At 38.5% G+C, this 23,251-nt stretch overlaps 1 protein-coding gene across 3 annotated transcripts in view; it reads left to right on the top strand.

Moving 5' to 3' along the window:
* Positions 1 to 23,251, top strand: part of ADK (adenosine kinase) — a 291,562-nt gene that overhangs the window by 191,118 nt on the left and 77,193 nt on the right. For all 3 annotated transcript variants that reach the window (XM_080403196.1, XM_080403195.1, XM_080403197.1), the window contains one exon: positions 18,388 to 18,558. In XM_080403196.1, coding sequence (XP_080259322.1) covers positions 18,388 to 18,558 — 171 coding nt within the window. The remainder of the gene's footprint in view (positions 1 to 18,387; positions 18,559 to 23,251) is intronic.

Below are 23,251 nucleotides of genomic sequence, written 5' to 3' on the forward strand. Positions count from 1 at the left end.
TGTGCTGAAGGAGTTGTTAAAGAGGTAAGAGCATCAAAAAAAAAAAAAAAAAAAAAAAAGAGGAAAGGTTACGAAAGTCAAGAACACCACTACAGAAAGGAAAAGGTGATCAATTCTGCTGTAAGGTGATTAATGAAGAGAAAACAGGTACTTCAGTTTTCAGAGTTGGGAAGAATTTTGTAGAAGCCTGGATCACACCTCTGTGATGCAAATTTGCTTCCAAGTTTACTGTAGTATAAAAGGAGGGGAAAGTGAATTTGAATTGGAAGTTGATGGCCTATGTTGGAAAACCTGTGCAATAGCCAAAAAGATAGGAGAAGGGAACTTGAAAAGAATCAAAGGACATTATCAATGGATGAAAGAGCAGGATGATGTAATAACCTGTTATTTTTGTCATATTTTTATCATCTAACTCTAATCCTTGTGAATTACAGCATAATTTTTAGAATGTGCTACTTGAAAATTAGCTATCTTTATCACAAATTCTTTTCCATTGTCTTGTCTCCTATATCCATTCTTTCCTTTTCCTTGTTAAAACAGTTGGCAAATCTTTAGCTTGCGAAGTTGCACATTATGTCATTGGTACGTCGAGGCACATGTATCAGTACAGTTCATAAATGGAAGCAGCTGGTTTCCTCTGTACTTAAGAGAATGTACAAACACACAACCAAGATCTTCAAATCCTCTGTATGCTTTGGATGCAATTCCTATCCTGAAAAGCCATGCTGTGATTTCAATTAGTGCAGATGTGCACCAAGCCACCTTATTGGCTCAGAAAAGAATTCTTTTGTTTCAACACTTGAACTGCTAGATCTGGTTAATGTTACCAAATGAAAAAAAAAAAATAACATCACACCTATGGTATTAGTCTTATACTCCCAGTATCTGAAAAAGCCTTGGCAGGGAAAAAAAAAAATGTTGTCATCTCATAGGGAAAAGCTGAATTCATACACAGGAACTGCAGGATTACTTCGACGTTTTACTAGTCCCCTGTAACACCAGCAAGTCCCATAAATGCCTCATGGAAAAACAGCAGAAAATGAGATCTGCAGCAGGCCTTTAGAGATCAAATTTATGTTGCTGAACACTTTTTTCAGGTCAGGTTTAAAGGTCAAAAGAAAGTGGATAGATTAAATTTGCTGATTCTTCCAACTTTAAAGGCCCCTTTTAGAGGGTTTTCTGTTTCTACGGAAAGCCCCAAATATGCTTTTGGATAGTTTTGTGCGAGAACTGAAATGTATAGAGTCTTTCCTGTATTTTTCTCATGTGAGAGAGACACTCGTAATAACAATACTTAGTTATCCCCAGTGTGCCCTTGAGCAGCATCTGATTTAGATCCAAGGTGTGTTATCATCTTGAAGTAATTAATACTTCCTATTAATAAAGATTTTAGTGTATATTCTTTCTATATGCAGACTAAGGCTCATCTGTCGCAGGACCAGCTGTGACACCACAGTGACAAGTTACCCCAGTTAATTTTCACACTTGCGTTAAAATTCATCTCCCTGTTTTGCACACAGTATTTTTCCCTTCTGTGTCTCTAAGCAGAAAAGTATCTCCCAGTGAGCAACACTAACTTTTACGCTTTTTGTGTTCCCTTAAATGTGAATAGAATTGAACTGTAATATCTTCAGACAAGGAGGAAGAAAGTGGAATACAAACCTTGCCGCAAAGGATGTGCTACATCGTCAGTGTCTGCAAACACCACTAACAGAATGAGTGACTGGGAACGGGAGGATGACTGTCTGTGGGCACTGTCATCAGAATTCAGAGCAGTTTGGGCATAATGCCAAAAATGTCGGTTGTAGAAACAAAACACCCTCTTTTCTGTGGTGTAGTAATACTACACAAAGACAAGTTCAATTAGAAGCTCGGTGTCTGTACATGAAGCAGTGCAGAACAAACAGCATGTTTGTATACCTGCATTGTGTTCTGTGGATTTATTTGTGTAGAGTTATTTCATCAGTCTTGAAACGTATGAGTAATTCAGTGCAAGGTTGTTCAGTATTACCTCAGTATAAAGTCTTAATGCTTCCCAATTCAACAGATTTTGACTGTGTCCCTTTAGGAAAATCTTGAATGTGTAGCGACTGCAGCTGTTTTGTCAGCGTGTGTAACTATTTGTAAATAATTGTGCTTAAATGCATGGTGAACATTCACTCAAACAGCCTTTTAAAAATTACTTTGAATCGCTACTTTTTTTAACTTTCCAGTGGATACTTCTCTGCTATGTGAGGAGGTTTAGGACATGTGGTTTTCGGAATAGTTCAGAAATTGATTAATATCAAATTCAGGGAAGACTATAGACAACTGTGTTGGCTTTTAACTGAGTGAGTTTCCTCTGTGCTTTGTAACGTTACGTATGTCTTCAGAGGGGAGGAATTAAGTGACATCTTTAAGTATAGATTTACCAGTATCTCCTTAAAGTACATTATTAGCCACTCATTTAGGAAAAGCTTTTGCTATAAAGCTACAAATACTCAGGGGTGTTATTCTTACAGTTACTTAGCAAAGCTGTGCTCGGATTTGAAGACCTAGCGGTGATAAGATCTTTGTGGCTTGCATGTAGTCCTGTGGGAGGTTTTGGTGTTTGAACTGCGCTGCTAGTTGTGATGATTTTCAAACTCAGCCAAAGCGGACATAATAATTCCAGTTTCAGCGCTAACTGAAGAACTTACTGAGATGGGAGCCCAAATATCCAAGCACTTTTAGTGAAATACAGCTGTTTTTTTCAATCACAAACACAGAAGACTGACCAGATACAGACCTGGCTGAACTAAAGGAAATAAACCTTCAGCATGGGTTTCAGCTCAGGAGCAACATAATGCAAAATGTGCACAAACTCAGGGTAAATTTGAAAATTCTCCTTTTGGAATGGAGCTGAAGGGACAAATTTTAATAAAATTGGATACATCTGCAGTGGTATCATATATCAACCAAGAGGCAGACAAAAGAAGTAGGAATTTATTGGAGGAATCCATCTGACTTTTCTTGTGGGCAGAATTACGTCTGGCATTTGTGAGGGTGTGCCATTTCCCAGATCTTCACAGTATATTGGCAGACCGTTTTAACAGGCTTGGATGTTCGTTTGGGAGAGCACTATCTCTGAATAGATACATAATTCACTGTAGTAAAAAAGCAAGGTACAGCTCTCCTCAGAACAGACTCTTGCCATAAGAAGAAATCCAAAGGCCAAATACAAATTTGTAACAGGCAGTCAGAAGAGCAGACAAAGTATTACTGTATGAAAATGCCAGACATTCAAAGGATGTTTTATAAAAGTTTAGTTTTTCAAACAGCTCGTTGTCATCTGTATCCTCTTCTCAGAACATAGAACGATTATGATGGTAATTGTGGAAAATTGCTAGTCATCAGCGCTATTAAATATCTAAATTCTAAAATGTATCATACAGTCTTGAAATTGTTGAATGTTTTCCAAGGACTGTTATTCACAGTGAATATTCTGAAGTTCCTTTGCTCTGAGATGAGAGTGGACAGGGGTACAGCAGGGTACGTGAGATATAAGCAATCGTGGTTGTAGAGAGTGGATGTCAGAAAAGCCACCTTCGCAGGAAGGCTTCTGCAGCTCCTACGCATCTGAATGCAATTTGTCAGGAGTAAATAGGGTCTGAAGACGTGTCAGATGCTGTTCCTTACCCCTATGCCAAAGTGCCACAACCCGTTCTCTGAAATCGGCTTTTTCAGCAGCCTGAACCATCCCATGGTATTACTGTGCAGAGGATAAATGTGTGAGGCCGGGCTTCAGTACCGCTGGATTTCCCAAGCGAAGTGCGTGGCTTCACAGGTCTGAGGCTCTCATTCAAGGAGGAGTCACGTAATTTCCCTAAACCACAGCTGCAGTTTCTCATAAGTAACAGTAATTACCTCTGGCAAAACCTAGCAGTTAGGTGACATAAACATACTCTCCTATGATTATATCTATCAGTTTTGAGCTAGGGAGGTGTGGATGAAGCAGACTCTTAACGGGTTCTGGTTGGCACTGGAAGAAGTCATCTGGGTGCTGGCAATAGAAAACCTTGACTCTTGTTGGGTATTAACAGTCTCAAGTACTTATTAGGTCAAGCTAGAGCCTAAAACGTACGCTAAATCATCATATTCAGAATAAGTTCTTTCCATTGGAGCAGTTTTGTCTGTTTTGGTGCCCAGAAGGGAAACTTCCCATCAGACTGTATGTCAAGAAAGTCAATTTCTCAACTCAAGTACAGCAAACATTTCAAAATCGGGACCAGTTTCGCTGGTGGCACAGTGGTGCTCATTTGTAAAAGCCAATGTAAAGCCTGCGCCAGCAAGAAATTTATTTGCCTCTTCACATTTCAGTTTTGTGCCCTGCTGACTGATTTTTTTAAAAAATAGCTTTTTAAAAAAAATTTCAGTGCTTCATAGCATCCATAGAGAATAGGAATACGAGCAGACACATTAAGGGTCCAGTTCACCTTCACAGGAGCCACTACCCTACAATAAACAATTTTTCAACAAGTGTCATTTGCAACTCTTATGAAAATCTATCAGTCTCTCTTCCCAGTATGGAGCAACTGTGCTGGTTGTGCTCCGAGCTGGAGGAGTTTTGCTGTAGAACTGCATGAAGAGCTGAATGTGCCTGTGTGGTACTTGACCTGTCACTCAGATGAAGAGAGAATACCTCTCCAGGCTGCCCGGTGGCTCTTTGGGTATGGAAACAATTAAAAAAGCCATCCATCTGTTTGTGGATTCTGTTGAAATTATTGATGAGGACAGGTAATATTTTGTAAACCAGTTATTTCCAGTTATAAATTCTTTTTGCATTGAGTTTCACGGAGTAAAGATTTCCTTACTACAGAAATACAGAGCAGAAAAGGAAAAGGAGTGAAAGGCAGTTTGTGCTTCAAATTAGTACATCTAAAGTGAACAAAGCCATCCATTGTGTTGCTTTTGTGTCACTGTTGTTAGATATTAATTTGATAAGGACAGATTATGTTAAAATGGGGACTGGAAAAAATTGTTGAACCTTTTTTTTTCTCCGACTGCTTTATCATACATTATAATGTTTATTGTTGAGATTAAGTACTCTCTATTCAAGCAGTAACAAGTTTCATAGTGGAACAAAAGTAAGCAGCACTCACAAAATTCATTTTAACAGAAAGTATGAACAGAAAGATATGAAAACTATTGATTATGTTGTCTGTGGTGACATACAAACAAAGTGATAACTGTTCACATCTATTAAAGTTGAAGAATGGCAATGTCAGATTGTGCAAAGATTAACATAAGAATCTGACATCTTTGGTGAAAATTTATAATTACATTTGACGCTTTGGTAGAGATTGGAATGAGGGTGGAATCCTGTCAAGTAATTTTTTTTGTTGTTGTTCATGTCATTACGAACTACTTAACCCTTTGATTAACAGCAATTATTACTACGGATAAATGTGACTGTTGGAGAGGGGAATATGTTGTCCCGTGATTTATTGCAGTATTGAAACATCTGTTTCAGAAGGGAGCTGCTTAAGCTTGATTTTGTTCTGCAGATGTTCAAAGTAGTGTCATAGAGATACTGCTCGCCAGGGAGAGTTTTGTGGAAACGGCTGGTGTGTGTCTCCACTGCCCTTCCTGAAGAAAATTAGAGCTCTAGGTATCGGACAGGTGAAGAAATGTGAAATATTTATCTGTGGCTTCTGAACTCTGGTTTGGCGGTACCATCATGGCTTTCTTTCCCTGTCATTTTTAAAGTGTTTGGTACTACTCCTGCCAGGCTTTGGTTTCTTAGAGACTCCTTGACTGGCTCGGGCCATAGATGTTGATGGGAGGCGTTGCAGGGACAGGACTGCAAAGAAAATCCTTGATTTCCATAGTGAGCTGTTTTGAAGAGAGAGCAAGCTCCAGTAAATACCTAATCATCGGGCTTTCCTGTGAACGAAGGGACGTCGTTGATACAGAAATATAAGACTATATCAAAAACTCAAGACGGAGGCTTTCCACATTTGCTTTGAGGAACAAATGCTGCGTTCTACTTCAACATGGACCAAGAATTCTCATTTCCTAGAATTAGGTTATTTATTATGCAGTTCCAGAATGTTCTAGTTTGGCAGTTAAAGAGGTAGAAACTATGTTTATTTAGCATGAGGAATGGATTTAAACTCTCAGAACTGAGGAGGTGATTTTGAGAGATCCCAACTTCCTTTTCCTATAGAAGTACTAAAACGTGAGCTTAAATACTGATTTAAAAAGGAGCGCTTTCATTTGTCTTTATGTATATGTGTCCAATATGTCAAGGTTATTCATCGATATTCTAGTCTAGAAAATGGTGGTTATAGCGTATAAATTAGCACACAAGTTAACACTGTTAAGTACATAATGATAGCTTTAGTATCTATTTTTCTTATTCTCTCTATTTTCAAGGACACAAACTGGATGGGCAGAGATTCAAGTAAAGGGCAAAAAAGAGCAGGGAACATTTTTTCATAATTAATAATCTTGTAGCAGAGCTCATTCCTATCCAAAGGACTGTCTACGTGTAGGGCTATAGGCATTATTAAGACCTCATTGACTTGATAATTTGGAATTCAAGGAAGCTCCACGTGAAGTTGACAGGCTGCAGGAGGACCTTAATCTCTAAGGTGTTATTCTACTTTTGATGCATTTACATGGTTCATTTGCATGCGTATACCTTTTGTGGTGTTTATTTCAGGGTAAAATAGCTGATTTCTTACAGGATCGTTAGGGATGTATGCAGTATCTGCGATGCTCTGCTCTGAAATACTCTCTTAGGAGCTGATAGAACATCAGAGGTTATATGCTTTGTCCACCTACTTTTTGTCCGTGTTTCTCAAATATGCGCGGATCTAGTCTATATCACAGAATTCTAGCATAATTCAGGTTGGAATGGACCACCAGAGATTTGTCAGAGCAAATTCGAAGTTTACGTAGTTGCTTTATGTTCAGTTGTTTGGAATATTCTAAGGATATTGTAACGTTTGACCCCTGTTGTGAAAATTCTTTTTCCACATGAAATTTCTTAGAATGTTAAAAGACTCGTGAGTTTCAAAAACTGTTTGAATTATATAATTTTAAATGCAATTTTTTTTCAGAATACTGACTTGTATCAGTCTCTCTTCTTTTTCCCTATACACTTCAACATTTCAAGAATAAGCAAATTCAATTAAACCAGACAAACTAATTTGGGCACTAACAAATACGAGAGATGTCAGTCGGTTCAAGGGGTTAGGCCTGTCTTCCAAAACTAGAATTGCCACCTTGGAAGTAACTCCTTCAATGTAACTTTGTTTTCTTAAAGTAACAGTTTTGGAGGCTTAAGCGAAGAAGTCACTAATTACCAGTTACCAGTGATTTTCTTAATTGTTATTTCTGTTCTGCTGTGTTTTTCTTAATCTGTAACTTGATTTGGAACTACAAATTCTCATTTAAACGACAGCTTATGAAATCCATTTGTCTGTCGTATGTTAACTAGAAAATACTGCCCATATGTTTCTATTGTTGCAGGGGAAAAAAAGGTGTAACGTTACACAGTATTTCTCAAATCGGTAGCAAATACTCCTACCATCAAAAATTACGTCACGATGTATACACGTGCGCAGCCGCGTGCAGTGTTTCCTGAGTTCCATTGCCAGCGCTAGCGTGTTTAATGGAGTGATTGGCAAGCGTGCCTATCGGAAGCTGTACGCCACCTGAACACCCACGGAAGGGGCTCGTACCCCGTTGAACTTGGGTACCTGCCAATGAAGACTGAGAAACTGCGTGGGGACATTCTGCTTCTGAGGTGGCTAAAGGGGTGTTGTCACGGGCCACGCCACGCATTTAGGGAGCAAATAGATATTTGCTCAAGAAGTCTGAGGGGTTTGCTGTTCTCGGCATCGTTTTATGTGAAAACTGAGAGGTACTCTGCATCTAGAAAGGTTAGTTCTCTGCCATAGGCTGACCACCTAGCTTGATCTTTTATTGATCTAAGCCTGTTCTTAAAAATACTACACATTTTAAATGGAAAAAAATGTGTGTTCAGTCATATTTCTTGTAGTTGTGGTCTGATTTTCTGTGAATGTGGGCAAATAATGTGACAGGAGTGGCGTTATTTTCAAGTAGAGAACTATGGAAAATATTCAGTAGAAAATTAAAACTTACTTCATTTTCAAATTTTTCATTTTCTTCTGAATATTTTGAATACTGCTCTACTTGAAAATTGCTGCAAAGAGGGGAGATGTAGATGAGCTGTGAGGCAGAAATTGTTCCCCGTGAGGGCGGCGAGGCGCTGGCCCAGGCTGCCCAGAGCAGCTGTGGGTGCCCCATCCCTGGCAGTGCTCAAGGCCAGGCTGGATGGGGCTGGGGGCAGCCTGGGCTGGGGAGGGGGGCGGGAGGGGCTACCCGGGGCTGGGGGATGGGACAAGATGGTCCTTGAGGTCCTTTCCAACCCAAACCGCTTGTGATTCTATGATTTAGAGTATTCAAGCATCTTGAGCAGCAGTGCAAATTGAAGCTCCTACTGAAACCGGCTGCTCCCACAATAACCCAATGTTATCGTGAGATCTGGGAGTAAAAGTCCAACGCTGCTGTCCCAGGTTACAGCAGTGGTCCTGCTATTAAAACTGGGCTTCTGAGGTGTGAGTTCATTAGAAACAGAAACTTAAAGTAAGTATTATTTGGCTCTAAAGAGCTAATAGCTAGAGGTGTTTGCCCCTGCCCCTGCTTTGAATTTGAAGGAAGTACTCATTCAGCCCATAATAATTCATGTTAAGCATTTATATAGCTCGTTGTAGCCAAAGTGTTCTACAGACAATTATTATTACCCAAATTAATTGAAGTGAAAATATCTTTGTTTAGAATTTAACAACTGTCCACATTTCAACTATATTTCTTAATAATTATTAGAATTAGCATAGGTCGTGACCCTCATTTATTTGTGTGTTCAGAAGCGAAGTCATGCAATGGCCTTTATATAATGAAAATTAAGAGGCCAAGCAATAACATTAATGTTCTTTTAAATAATTAATTTTAATGTGTGGAAGTGTGAGCAATAAATGCTTTATTGTAAAACCTGATGTGGTAATTAATCCAAGCGATTAGGACCTAATTGCACGTTCATAGTAAATGTTACATTTGCGGTGAAAGAAGTTTTTTTGGAACTGTGGTTCTGGTGCTCGAGCTGTGAGAAGAGTGATATTTAAAAGGAAACGTTAATGCACTTACTTTGAGACTTGGTAAGCCAGAAACTAAAAGAAATACATCCTTTATTATTTTGCCAATTACTTTTTTAGTTCTTCTGAGCATTTTATTTTACTATGCACTTAATCCAATAGTGGTGCTTATACATTACATTAAATATATCGTAAGGATACATAGGCTGTTTAAAATCAGCCAGCCATATACCTTGGGCAGTGGGAGAGGGTAGTTGTTTTATTAATCATTTACACCTTAATTTGCAAATAGCAAATGTTCTATTATTCCATAAAACTTGTCATTACTTCAATGCAAAGAAGTCATCCCGTGAGCAGTGTCAGTCTGAGGTGCGCTGGCTGCGCCGTGGGCAGCCGTGTTGCACACCAAATGACTTCAGATCTCCACTGAAGCTTTAGAGCTGCTCTGGATTTCCGTGGATACAATTTATGGAGTTTGGATCCTTGGGGTTTTTTTGTTGTGGGTTTTGGTTTTTTTTTTCCTTCAACAAAATTACAATTTGTAAATAGACTGTCTGCTTCTGTGCTCTGTTTAGCCCGTGGTGAGTCTGCTTTACTTAAACAGGCGCCGTTAAAGGATGAGTTAGCATATGAATACGGCAATAAGCTTCAGAAATCTTTTGTGTTACCTCTTGATCATTTTGTTTTTTTCTCTTTATACCTACCATGCTACAATATCAGTGTAGTCTTTCTGATGATAGGATCTTTATTAGGGAAATAATATGCTCTTTCTTTGGAGCTCTTGAAATATGTTCTAACGATGATGGTAATGACTTTGATTAATATTTAATCCCCATGCTGCTATGTTCTTATAATTTACAAGATCTCAAAGGTAGTCGGGGGAGGGAATAAAGGTTTCTGCTTAAGTGTTTCAGTATGAGAGTGCTTAGGGGAAAACATACCTGTGTTTTATTACACCTTATATCTGTTTTCTAACCTGAAATTAAGTGAAACCTTTCATAGCGTGACCACGTTGTTGACAGGGAAATCCGTAAGGTATGGAAGTCATGCTGGAGGTGACTGATTTTTCATGGCATGGGACTCCTTTCCTGTATGTGTTTATATTATGCAACAGCCACATTCCCGTGCATCACCTGGGGATCCTGACACTCCGAGGGCACAGATATAGCATTATATACTACTATAGAGCAGGAGGTTGGTAAGGAATTTTTTTTCCTTTTTTTTTTTTTTTTTTCTTAACATGGGAACTACTGTTTATAAACACAGCAGGGGAAACCCAAATTATGTTCCCCCTCCGCTCCAAAAGTCACAGTATTTGTGTGCATTGTCACGTAACCAAAAAAACCTCCTGCATGTACATAGCGGCAGAATTTTTATGGTTCTCAGGCCATGGAATATTAAACAAAAAAATCTTTAAGCAGTACTGATAAGCAAGTTTTGAACGGTTCTCCACAAGACTTTGTACAGTCATATCAAAGAACCTGCATTTTTACAGCATCTTTTGACATCCATCAGTCAGTGGTGATGAGCTACTAATACATCGATGGTCAGTCATTGCTTCAGTCTTTTCAGTGTTTTAAATAAACCATTGTAGTGATACAAGCACATTTAATTAAAAAGATAGTCATATTTGTTCTGTTCTTGTTCAAGGCTATTTGAATAAGCAAGGAATAGGCTTGTTTTAAGTGTTTGCTTACAGAGCTTTCAAACTGAGGATTAACTGTCTAGAGAATTAGAAAATCTCTATGCATTTGTAGTTACATAGTTTCTCTCAATTTACTAATATACTGTAAATATTATGTACACAATGAACTTGAATGAATTCAACATATGGTTGATGTTTTCATAATTAATGAGATGCCAAATTATATTAATGGAACTAGCCATACACAAAAAAGCAAGTGTTGCACAGACATCGACGGCCCGAATTAACCATACCTTATTCTATACTTACTAAAATGCTTATTTGCCAGGACAGGGACCCAGGGATTGCGCACAAAATTGTGGGAATTAAGATTGAAAATCAATCCAAACATCATAAATAATATAATTGCTAATTTTTAGACTTCTGGTTGTTGTTTCATTAGACAGTAATTGGTATGTCTGAGTCTACTTTTTGGACTAAACACAACATTGTCATCATATAAATAGATGTGTTAGACAAACCTGATTTTGATACAAGAGCTATTTTAGAAGTATGAAAGATGAAAGAAACAGTTTCTCTCTTTAATCAAAAATTTAACAAATAGTTTAAGATGCTTTGCTTGTTCAGTAAGGATTGAATTGGTTTTCAATGAAGAAAAAGCGTGGAAAAGTGGTTTGGGGATACTAGGAGAAATGAAGTGGCTTGCTCTTTAACATAGCACGTTTGATTTGGAGCTTATATTTTATTGATGGTAATCGCCTGTACTTTATAATACCTTTCAACACGGAATTTCAGTCATTTCAGTAATGTTAAGTAATTAAACCTCCCACTGGTTCTGCCAATGGAGGTGTATTTATCATTATAACTATTTTGCAAGTGGGTAAACAGAGGCAAAAAAGGTTGAATTATTAATCAAAATAATAAAACCTCTAGGCTCCTGTCTCCCAGATGATGTTTAGTACTTCCTTCAAAATTTTGTTATAAAGTCAGTATAAATAAAAATAGACACCTTGCTCCCTGAGCTTGATAAACTCACGTAAAACTGTGCTGAACTTCAGAAAGCATATAGATTATTTTTTTTGGCTTCCTCACGGAGGGGCAGACTTTAAGGAGCTGTGTCAAACCATCATCTTGAGATCTTAATTCATCTTGCCAGAATGAGTTTAACCAACTTTGTAGTTTCCAGGGAAATAGGAAGGGGTTTTTTTAATGTATTTTTTTTCCTGGGGTAACATTTCCCTGCACCAAAGCTAGGTCTATTACTGTTCTCGTTTACACCTCCACCTCATTGATCAAGTTCTCATCTAGACACTCTGCGAGTATACGTTTCCGAAGTGCGGGCACACAATTATTTTGTCTTAAACGTGGCTTGGAAGAACTTCCTGGGGAGTGCTTAAGTTAATCAATAGTAATCGGAACTGGAAAAGATTTTCAAATTGTTTAAAATTAAAAAGAAATTGTAATATATGCAGAAAATAATTATTTTCTTTGAGATTTAATGTCAGATATTGGAGGTTATCTGCTACTGTTTTAATCTGATAGATACTAATATGGCAGCAATCAGAGTTCACTTCAGCAACAAAGAAGCTGTTCAAGTCTGAAAGCAATCCTCTCCTGACATGTTGGCACCGTCGTAGAGGAAAATGTCACGGTCAATATAAGCACATTTACTGACAGTTAGGTTTTTTCTTATGTTACTGAAAAGTGTTTGAAACTTGGCTTTTATCAAAAACAGAAACACTGGCCACTCTGAATGATAAAACAATAGTTTACAGCTTAGTCATTTTCCAGTTATAAAGCAATACTTTCATAAAAATAAACAATGCATACAGGAACAAGCCAAAACAATTACTCAGAGAAACTGTTGCATTCTTGCTGTCCTTGCTTCCTGATTTAAAACAACTGTCTCCAGTAGGAACTGGATGAAAAGCAGCGGGTTTTGTTTCGTTAAGTAACCACTTGCTGATCACTACAAGATAAAATACGGTTTCAGAATTCAATTGATACTGTGTAGGTACTTTCTAAGTTCCTAAATGACCTATTGCATGAAGAGCAGGTACATACATAAAAATAACATTCAGGTATATATATATTTAATTTTTTTTTATATATGTATGTATGTGTGTGTGTGTGTATATATATATATTTTTACAGACCGAACATTTCCCAAGTGGATAGTTACATAGAACTTTTGGCCTTCCTAGGGAAAGTAAAAAATTACTTAGAGGACAAGCACCTTCGTTAATAAAGGTTGTGTTGTTTATTTAATTTGTGGGGGTTTAATTACTACTAGACTTTTTTTTTTCACATTGTATTTTAGTATCTCTCTCATTGGATAGTATACTGTCCTATCTCAGTAAGAAAAATAATTTAGTGAGTAATTTCAAGCGGGAACAGGTTGCAAGCATAAATGCTCAAAACTCAGAAGAAGAGGTACGGGCTCCGTAAGTCTGCTAGCTTGATGGTGTTGCACATTCCAAGTATTGTGCTCAGATATTTCAGTGTTAAAGACAGCTTTTAAATTCTTCCCTGCTCTTTTAAACTCGCATAAGTACTAAGACAGATGAAGAGCTTTTGCTGTAATGTTCCAAGAAGATTCCTTCTGGTTCCTGTTCTGCAGGAAGATGATTTCATTGCCTTGTCTCACAGTGGGTGGGATATGGGACTGCTCCCAATCTGTGCTCCATGCGGTTCAGAGGCTAGAAGACAAAAGTTTTTCGGTCTCTTCTGGTTGTAAGGGCACCTGGAAGCCTTGTGTAAGTTCTTCTGGCTGGAGCGGTTACCTAGAGGTTCGTTCTCCAGCCCAAGAGCTGCCATGTGTTGCAGCCTCGCTCCTTCCAAGCCCTGGTATTCCTGCTAGAAGGCAGCAGATGAGGCTGCCGGCAGAGCAGAGCTGAGGGAAGCCTCTTCTGCCCAAGTGCGTGGCTTGAAGTTCTCTTTGTGTACAGAACACAGGAAACTTAACCAGGTCCAAAAGCTCTGACTTGGTTATGTCTGTCATTTAACGGAGCAAGCTCTCTTGGCACCTCTGCAGTCTCGCTCTTTTACTGGAACTGCCAGCGTACTTGAAGTTAGATGATTTCTGTAGGGCTTTACTGAATCACAGTATTTATCAGGACTGTCACTACGTAACTGTCAAACTTCCTATGTGCCTGAAAAATTCCACCCTTTAGATGGATGAGAGTGTGATATCGTCATAATTGCATTTTTTTGTAAATGCTTGCTATAAAATAATTTTGGATTAAATGATGTGTTCCTTTCATGTTGGCAGAATATAATTTGTCTCAAATGGCAGCAGACTGTTATATATGTGTTTTCTGAAAGTTAAATATTTTGATTCACACTTGCGATTTATTGATTTTACATTGTTACCAAATGGCATTTCAGAATCAGCTCAGAATACCATGGTTCAAAATCCTGTCACTCACATGATAAAGTTATTTCATGCGAACCACTCTGCAAATGGGAGTGGCAAGGAAAGAGGGAGAGCTCGAAGGAAGAGAGGGCAAATGCATTTTAGTGGCTAGTAGGTGTGAAAGCAATCCTGATTTTTATTATTTCTGTATATTCCTATGCAAACATTGCTTCTGTGCTATTAAACAATATTAAATCCAAAATTGAAAAGCTGTTTGTTATCATCTCTGCCTGGATTTGCCTGAATGTATACTAGGTCATAGATTTCAGTTTAGGTTTTAAGGAAATACTCCCTGGCTTAAAAAAAAAATCTTTATCATCGTTGTGCAGACATTACAGGTGTGTGATCCAGATGAATTCGGCGCGAGCATGTTATTTCATGTGAGCAAATAAATGATGGCAAGGTTTCTCAGTTTGGAGAGAGCGCCCTATACAGAATTACTGTATTACTATCACCAAAGCCAGAGCTGTTCTGACTTCACGAGGTCCTTCAGCACTCTAATTCTGTGCTGCTGGCGCTTTTGACACCCTGAATTTGCTGCCCACACATCTGCTGTAGTGAGTGTGGTATGAGTTTAGTGTAGGTCAGAAGAAACCTTTTTGGTCTGCGTGTGAAAAAAAAACGAGAGAGGTGACTTGCAAGGAGAAATGGCTTGTGTATAAACACACCAAATCCTTCTGGTAGTGCTATTAGGAAAAAAAAAAAAGACTGGAGTGCAAAATGCTATCCTGTATTGACAGCACTGTGGCGTATTTTAAAAGGTTCATCAAAGAATTCCTGCATATTGTAAAAGTGAAATTAATGTTACCTCTTGACTGTCTATTGCTTTCGTGTGCATCTTAATACTGAATTTTAAAAGCTCCTTAAGTTACAAACAAGCTACTGTATCTCCCGTAGCCAAGTGTCTGCAATACACAAATGTTTTCCTTTCTTCTTCCTTTTTTGTTTCTCTTTTCTCCCACAAGGAAAACGTTTTTCTCCACCAAAGGACTGTATTTAAACAGAAGGACTGTTCACAGTGTGCAAGAAAAGGATCATTGTGTTTTGTGCATGTATACATACAAACATGCATGTAGATAGGGGAGTCTTATCACCCTATTTTCCTAGTGTATGCGTGTGTTTAGCCTTGCTCGCTGGCTTGTGGTGCAGTGGTACCTTCCTCCTGGCACAGAAAACAGGCTCATTACGTTTTGAGCAGCAGCAGAGAGTGGCACATCGTGGAGCAGTAGCATCTGGTGTACTCGGTCTCAATCAGTGCATGCCAAAGGAATACTGCGTGCTGCTACTATGTCTGATAGCCTTTCATGTTTAATAGGTTTTCTTAGTACAATATTGCTGCCTTTCTTTGACTGCGCTGTCCGATTATCATATGTCCTTGTACGTACAGTGCTTTCTCACAAAGATAGATACATGCGCAATAATTAAATTTTGCGTGCAACGGAAGCTTCGTGGGCTATTGGAACTTCTGTATATTAACCATCTCTTCTTTTGATTACAGATACTTTCCTCGTAGTTGTTTTAAGTTACCTTTGGGTTTTGAGGGTAAAAAGGTTTCCAAAACTCTCAGAAGTAGACCGAGGTGTGTAGGTGGGTATAAAATATCTTCTGAGAGGCCTCTTAACCTTCTTGTTAGTGGGAGCGGAATTTCTTCCTAGTGAAAGACAAAGCCTTTTATAGCAGCGATACCGACATAGACGTAGTCTCAGACTCGAAGCTCATGCTGGCTAACGGTTAGCTGTTGGAGTAGGTGGGAGCAGTGAACTTGGGCATTCCGTTGCGTACATCGTCTGCACCAAAAGCGGTGGCAGCCGCAAGGCTGTGGTTCTAAGGAAGCCAGTGAGTGGCTTCGTTGTGAACCCCGGTGAGACAGAAGAAAACCTGTTTGGTTTAGGGCAGTTTGTTCCTGTACAAGACCGTAACATGCTGCAGTGGCGTGGTCTGTGGCTTATCTGGTTGTAATTCAAATTTAGGCAGCTGGGTTCATCTAACTGGACCGGTCATAGCTGTAATTGGAATTCTACTCAAAATGGAGACAAACTCAGTGTAAATACTTAAGGGGGGGGGGGGGGGGGGGAGGTGGTGTCTAATTAGGTTTCTTCAAACCCAAATCTGTTCAGTTCAGATTTTATACATTTTCTTCCTACGTTGTTAATTCCACTGTGTGAGTCGTACTGCTACAATATTTTTTTTATTGCTGTAACTGTTTTTTTTTTTTTTTTCCTAAGAAATGTTATAGTTGGCAAAGAGTTCTCATACACACCACTTTTAATTTCTAGATGTTGTAATGTCAAATAGTTATTGAAATAAAAATATGAAAAACCTCTTGGAAGAATGCAATTTAATGGCAAAAGTCATTTTTAGGAAACACAGAAGACGGAGCTCGAGCCTGTGAGAGTTCCTGGCCTTTATTTTGCAGGATCTGAAAAGCAAGCTCTCCTATCTGCCTCTCAGTACTTTTGTGTTGCCTTTCCAAGGAAAAGGGAGTTGGATGCAGGCCTGAGTGAGATCTCACGGGGATAGTTGTTCTGTACCTTAAATTACAATCAGATGTATTTTAGTTCAGATGAAATTTTCAGCCTAAAATTGGTAAGAAGCCTAATTATTTGACCAGGTTACTGTTTACGTAGACCACTGTACAGCAATCTGTGATTTATCCACAGCTGGCAACATGTTAGCCTTGAAAGGTTTTTATTTTGTGTTTGGAACAGTTTTTTACAAAAATCCAACTCTGTTCATTAAACAAAAAACTAAAAGATGGTAGAGATTGCTATGGAGACAAGATGTTATATAAACTGTTCATTTTAATTCGTCAGAATGTAAAAATAGCAAAGAAGCTTGGATGTTTACAGGCTTCCAGTCGTTCAAGGTACTGAGTAACTCCACAAGATGCAAAGCATTCTTGTGCCCTTTGGACTTTTAACGTCATGTAGCAAATCGTGCCCAGATTTTGAAATCAATCATGTATTTGTCAGACTGGAGAGTGTGGAGTATGGAGAAACAAATAGGAAGACTTTCTAAGTAGTCTTTAATCTGTAGGCTCTTCATTATGTCATTTTTTCCAGTAGAATGCCTAAGGTGAGCTGTTAGCTGAAGTATGCAGGATAAAAATACAGATATTCTGTGATCCAAAGACATAATAATATGGATAAGAACTGGAAAATAACACTGTTTCGCTATTATACCTTTTAGAGTGTCATGGTGGTGATGTTACGGATAGGACTGAGGTGGTGTTTTATTTATCAGACCCCCCTCAAAGTTGTTTGTTACTGTGCCTTAGACATTATCTCTTGCTTTAAATATAACACTTGCTGCTCTTGCTTGAAAATTACTGTTATTCACTGAGTTTGAGAAGAGTTTGTAAAATTGCTTTTAGGATTATAGAAATGAAACATACAAGATTTGTTTAATTAGTGTAAAGACTAAGCCTTTGTCTAATTAGTAGAGTAATGAAACTGGACGGGATCTTTACATAACTCTTGGAACACGTGCAGTCGAGGTAACAGTCTGCAATGCTAAATTCCAAACGGCAGCCTGGAACTGTTCTTCATACAGGGTTGAAATCACCATTCGCAATTTAATAGGCAAAGTCATTTCTGGATGAGTTTGTTTCAATGTTCTGTTTCACAGTTGATACTCGAATGTTCATATTCAGAGTAAAGAGCAATACTTTTGGGAGGGGGAGAAATAAAATACATGCGCGGAAACGTGAAAACCCCTAGGATTGTCCAAAACAGTAACGCCTACTACAATGACGGCATACTCAACATGTTTATAAAAAACAAGGTAATCATTTTTCAGGCAAGGGATTTCATTGATCTCCTAGCTGCATATAGACCCATCGTACTGGGTTTTGGAAGTAAGCATCACAGTCTAACTGGGGCATTTAGAATTATATCACCTTTTAAAATACGAACATTAGTTTTAGCTGCCCTGGGAAAGTGTACTGCGTGGAATGCAGAGGAGGGGAGTTATGTTTCATTTTGGAAGGTTGTGATTATAGGCATGTGTAGATTCTTCATCACCTCCATAATACCTTAATGGAAAGGCAGTATTTCCAGCTTTTATCTGTGCATGCATGTGACAAAGGTGGGTTTGGGGAGACGACTTAGAAGCAGCATGCTTCTTGTGGTTCCTCATACGGTAACATATTGGTAACATACATTGATTTCTTTGGATGCTTGCAGGGGTTCTTCCTGACGGTGTCACCAGAAGCAGTATTAAAAGTGGCTGCTCAGGCTTCTGCAAACAACAAGATCTTCAGCTTGAATCTTTCTGCGCCGTTTATTAGCCAGTTCTACAAAGAGCCTATGATGAAAGTCATGCCTTACGTCGATGTCCTTTTTGGAAACGAGACGGTGAGTCTTACAAAAGCAACTGCAGTATCTGTATCTCTTGTACCTGGCTGTTTGTGTCTAGGAGCCGGCTTGCTGGTTCTCCCTTACTTACAGAGGGAGACTGACCACGTGAAGTGTCACTAGATAATGAAACCCACAGTCAGGGGGCTGTGATATTTCAGTAGATGCCAAAGATGTAACTTGACTTGTTAGAGGTTTACAACTCACTTGTTCTAGTGTAGAGACATGGACAAATTACTGTAAGTTAAAAGAGGAAACAACCCAGCACGCTGGCTGCATTGTTCTAGCTGTCTGCATGCATGATGTACCTGCCCAGAAGCTAAGTCTCTGCTGGAAGAAAACATATGAAGGGTTACGGCGGAGCTGCTGAGGTTCTGGAACTTGTTTCTGTACCCGTACTGCTGCTGTTAATAGCATTTTCTGATGAAGACGACTCTTTAGGGAGAAGTGGGAGGAGAAAACTAAGAAATGGTTAATTGGTTTAGAAGGTTCTCATTGATTTTACGGTAGGTGGACTGGCAGTCCATCTAAGGAAGGATTATCTTTGCTATGCAACAGTTGGCAAACAGATTGCATGAAATTCTGCCTGGAAGTCCATGGTAATAGACCAAACGAATTCATATTTCACTCACTGTAGTGCTGTTACTTTTTCCTTTTTGTCCTCTTCAGAAACTGCTCTTAAATATTTATTGGTTTGCTCAGCAGAAAAAGGTTTTAAAAAGCCTTGGAAAGTATGACACACCTAAATGAAGTGCGGGCTTGTCTCTCAAGTTAACTACATTGGTACAGGAAAACTATGGAAGAGCGACTTGTTCCTGTCAGTGATTGTTCCTGATAGTGACACAGGGAGTTGCACCAACACAAGTCAGTTTTTCTACTGTTGTCCCCACGTCCACGTTGGGGGCTAGCATTGTTACAGATACAGGAATTTGAAGACGACAAAAAAAAAAAAAAAAAAAAAAAAAAAAAAAAAGTGGTTTTAAAGTGAAGAAAATTGCAATGTTTTTAGATGCAGTAGGATAAGGAAAACCTTTTTAAGTATAGTTGACAGTATGGAAGGAGTATTTTCCAGGCATTTTGTTGCTATTTCCAATTGTTACCTTTTGTTCTGCCTTCCACAAAGATGCTACTGGATATTTTGGTTTAATAGCAGTATAAGCTCCACACAAAAAAATCTTGTCGGATTTCACAAATGAAGTAATGCCAAATCTAGTCAATGTTCGGGTGGAAGGGCTTCATAGCAACTCCAGGGATTAAACCGTGCTGGTCTTTTATGTAATTGCCCCATTGACCTATTAGGAGAATTCAGATCACAGTGGTTCATAGGTGCTGTTCATCAGAAGATAAAACATAGGTTGTTACTTATTCTATATTTGTACACTTTACAAACAGTTGTCCACCATAGTGGCAACGTTCCATTTTTAGAAATTCTATTCGGACTACCTAAATTTTCCAAGCCATTTCAGTTTGCTATGGTATTATTCACCTGCTGTCATAAAATATTCTAGAGGACTGTTGTGTGTATTAAATTTGAAAGACTCCCCTGGTTTTCTGTGTATTAAGTTTTGAAAAAATTTAGTGTCTTTCAGGAGACAAGATATTATTTAAACTGAAGTAATAATCTTAAACTTGGCAGTATGAGATAGAGACATATATCTATACATACATATATATACACACATATACATATATACATACATACACACACTTCAGAGTACCAGCATCTTATAGTTTGTTGCTTATGACCCTGGTCATTTTTTAGTCCCTGCTTTCTGGTATATAAGCTGGCTGTTGCTACTTTTGAGTTGTTGAAATGCTATTTGCAGTGGTTTCTTCTCTTGTCTTTCTATATGACTTGAAACCACACTCTTGGCACAGTGTAATTCTAGTTTTTAGTAGCTGCTGTATCTTGTGATTGTCAGTATTTCTGCTCTCTGCATATGGTTTCTGGTAAAGAGTAGTTGCAAAACTCAGAGAAGCTCATTCTGACATGTTCTGTCTTCCAGTAGCTTCCTCCTTTGATGATTTTTTTTTTTATCTCCCATACTCATTTCATCTACAAATACATTCAGGATTTTTTTGTGTTTATGTGCGGCTTGATGGGCAATGAACCATTTCAGCTAGCCAGCACCGATTTGTTTATTGTGATTTCCTTTTTGCTAAATTCTCCATCAGTTTTTCTAGTTTAGTTAAATACTGAAAGGGCAAAAGTTAACATATAAGCAAGGCATATTAAGTGATGTGGTTGTTACTCTATTAGTACAAACAATACTCTTAAACGCAATTTTTATTCTTCCCTATATTTATCTTTACTCCATATTGTAGACCAATACAATTTTATTGTTAAGCACTGAGCTGTTTATTTTTTGAGTAATACAAAAACATCCAAGAGCAGCAAAATTCCAAATTGCTGCCATTCCTAAACTAAAACAATTGGCAAAGTGATTTTAAATTACATCTTCTACTTAAAAATTTACATCTGAATGGAGATGGGTTATTTCAAGTTTCAGCCAGATGGTAATTAAAATGGGCAAGTTATAAACCTCTCGGAATATATGTTCTAGTTTAGAATGTAAATGCCAGCATACCCTTGGTGGCAGTGGAGACACTGAATGCTGTAACAACTCAGTACACATACCGCTTCCAGCATTAGCTCGGTGACCACTGGTGTTTTGACCATTTGTTTAAATCCCTCCTATAACTAACCAAACATCTTGTCTTGGATTTTTGATACCTATTAACTGTACTTCATATAATAAATTTAGTACAGAGCATTCAGAATCCGAATAATTATATGTTCATTGCTGCTAACCAATTAGGGCCGTTCTGCAGTCATTATCTAGCAATACATGACTGGAGAACTTGATTATTGTCATTGCTTTTAATTTTTATTAAATTAAGGTTTTTTTAATAGTGTCATTTTGCAAATGGTTCTTAGCAATAATACCTTCCAAGCTACCATAATCACTGGATAATTAACCTGCCAGGATTAAGCACACTCTACTTTGCCTCAGGATGCTTAACTCTCAAATAAGGTCAATTATCTCCTGATGATAACTGCTTTGTCACAAGTTGCTGCTTAATTTGTCTGTAAAAGCTCACCTTAGAATACATATTTTACAACTCAAAGTAACTTTCAGTAAGAGAATGGTCAAAGGAGGGAAAGCTTTTGAAATTACATCTCTACACAGAATTGTAGAATGTTTCCTGCACAGCAATTATACTAGGCAAGTAAATGAGACTAAATTTGCATATATTTCTTTCCCAGACAGGCTAAAGCCTGATGTTTCCGATGTGCCTGGCCCATCAAAGTCAATAACGGGCACAGAATGCGTACCTCCGAACCTGGTTTCCAGTCTGCCCAGATGTGGGTTACAGTGGCATCTCCTTGGGGAAGGAGCTGCTTCTGGGGGGGGCAGCCTGTAGGTTGGGACGTGCAGCAGGATGGCAGTTCTTGTCGTGGAGGTATTCACAATTCAAGGGACACTAAAAAGCTTTCATATGACTCATCACTGCATATGGCAGTCATCCGTGACTCAGAGGAGTATTTATTAAGATACTGATGTGTTAAAGATCTTCGGGGTTCTCTTCCTACGTGTAGGCAGGATGTCGCTGAGAAATTTTAGAATATAGAAACTTCAGAATTACAGACGTGCTGAGCTCCTTAGCTATTGCTTTACAGTAAAAGCCAAACAATATCTCTTACAGTGTACAGTGATCAGTAAAAGCTGAAGAGGTTATGTGGAAGAGAAATCGTGGCTTTCTTTAAAGCACGAATATAATAAAGAAAAGTAAGATAGCAATTATTCTTGGAAATTAGATCCTCTTTCTCTCTAGTGTAAAGAGCTGTTACTTCTAAACACCCAGTCTCTGAACAAATTAATTACAGGATTGTAAGCTGAAGTTCTGCAAAGACAGATGCTTCTGCAAGCTCGTCAGGAAATTGATACCGATGTGACAGCAAATGTGCTGAAAAGAAAGAAGGCTGGGTGAAAGACTTCTATGTTTTAAAAAGCAGTGGCAGTAGCTCTAGTGGGGGTTCTGGAGTTACGAATCCTGAGCTTTAAAAAGATGGGTGCCTTTGTATGTAATAAGATATCAAATGGGCCTTGTCATCTTTTCGTCTTACAGGTCTACCAAAATGGTGCCTCCTTAATTTAAATTATTTTCAAGTGAGGTCTTGAACGCTAACACAGACATTCCTACAAATACGTGTAGTTAGGACACAGCCTGTAAGAACCTTAATAGGCCGTTATAGAGGCGGGTCTCCTTAATGACATGGAAAATTCTCAATAATGGTGAGGAAAACCAGTAAATCAAAACCTGATAACAGTGGTTAACATGCTCCTGATTTGCAACTTGCAGTCAGTCTGTAGTTGTATGCTTATTTTAACCTGGGGAGTGAATGGAAATGCTGCCAAGTTTTCTGGCATAAAACTGTGTTCAGCACACTGGGTTTTACATCTAAATGCCAGTTGCCAAACAAATTGGTCTATTCCCTTTCTGTATCCTCTAACGCATGTTTGTAAACAGCTTCCACTCCGTGTACTTTGATACATTACGGTAAGATACGACACTGTGGACAGCCTTCATTCCCACCTGCAAATCTCCTCTGCTGGCTGATCACCTGGGACCAGACTGATACCTGCAGGCTTAGCAATCTGCCCACAGCTCACAAGAACCTGGAATGAGA

This window comes from Falco punctatus (genome assembly GCF_963210335.1).
Source record: "Falco punctatus genome assembly, chromosome: 9".
In the NCBI taxonomy this organism is placed as follows: domain Eukaryota; kingdom Metazoa; phylum Chordata; class Aves; order Falconiformes; family Falconidae; genus Falco; species Falco punctatus.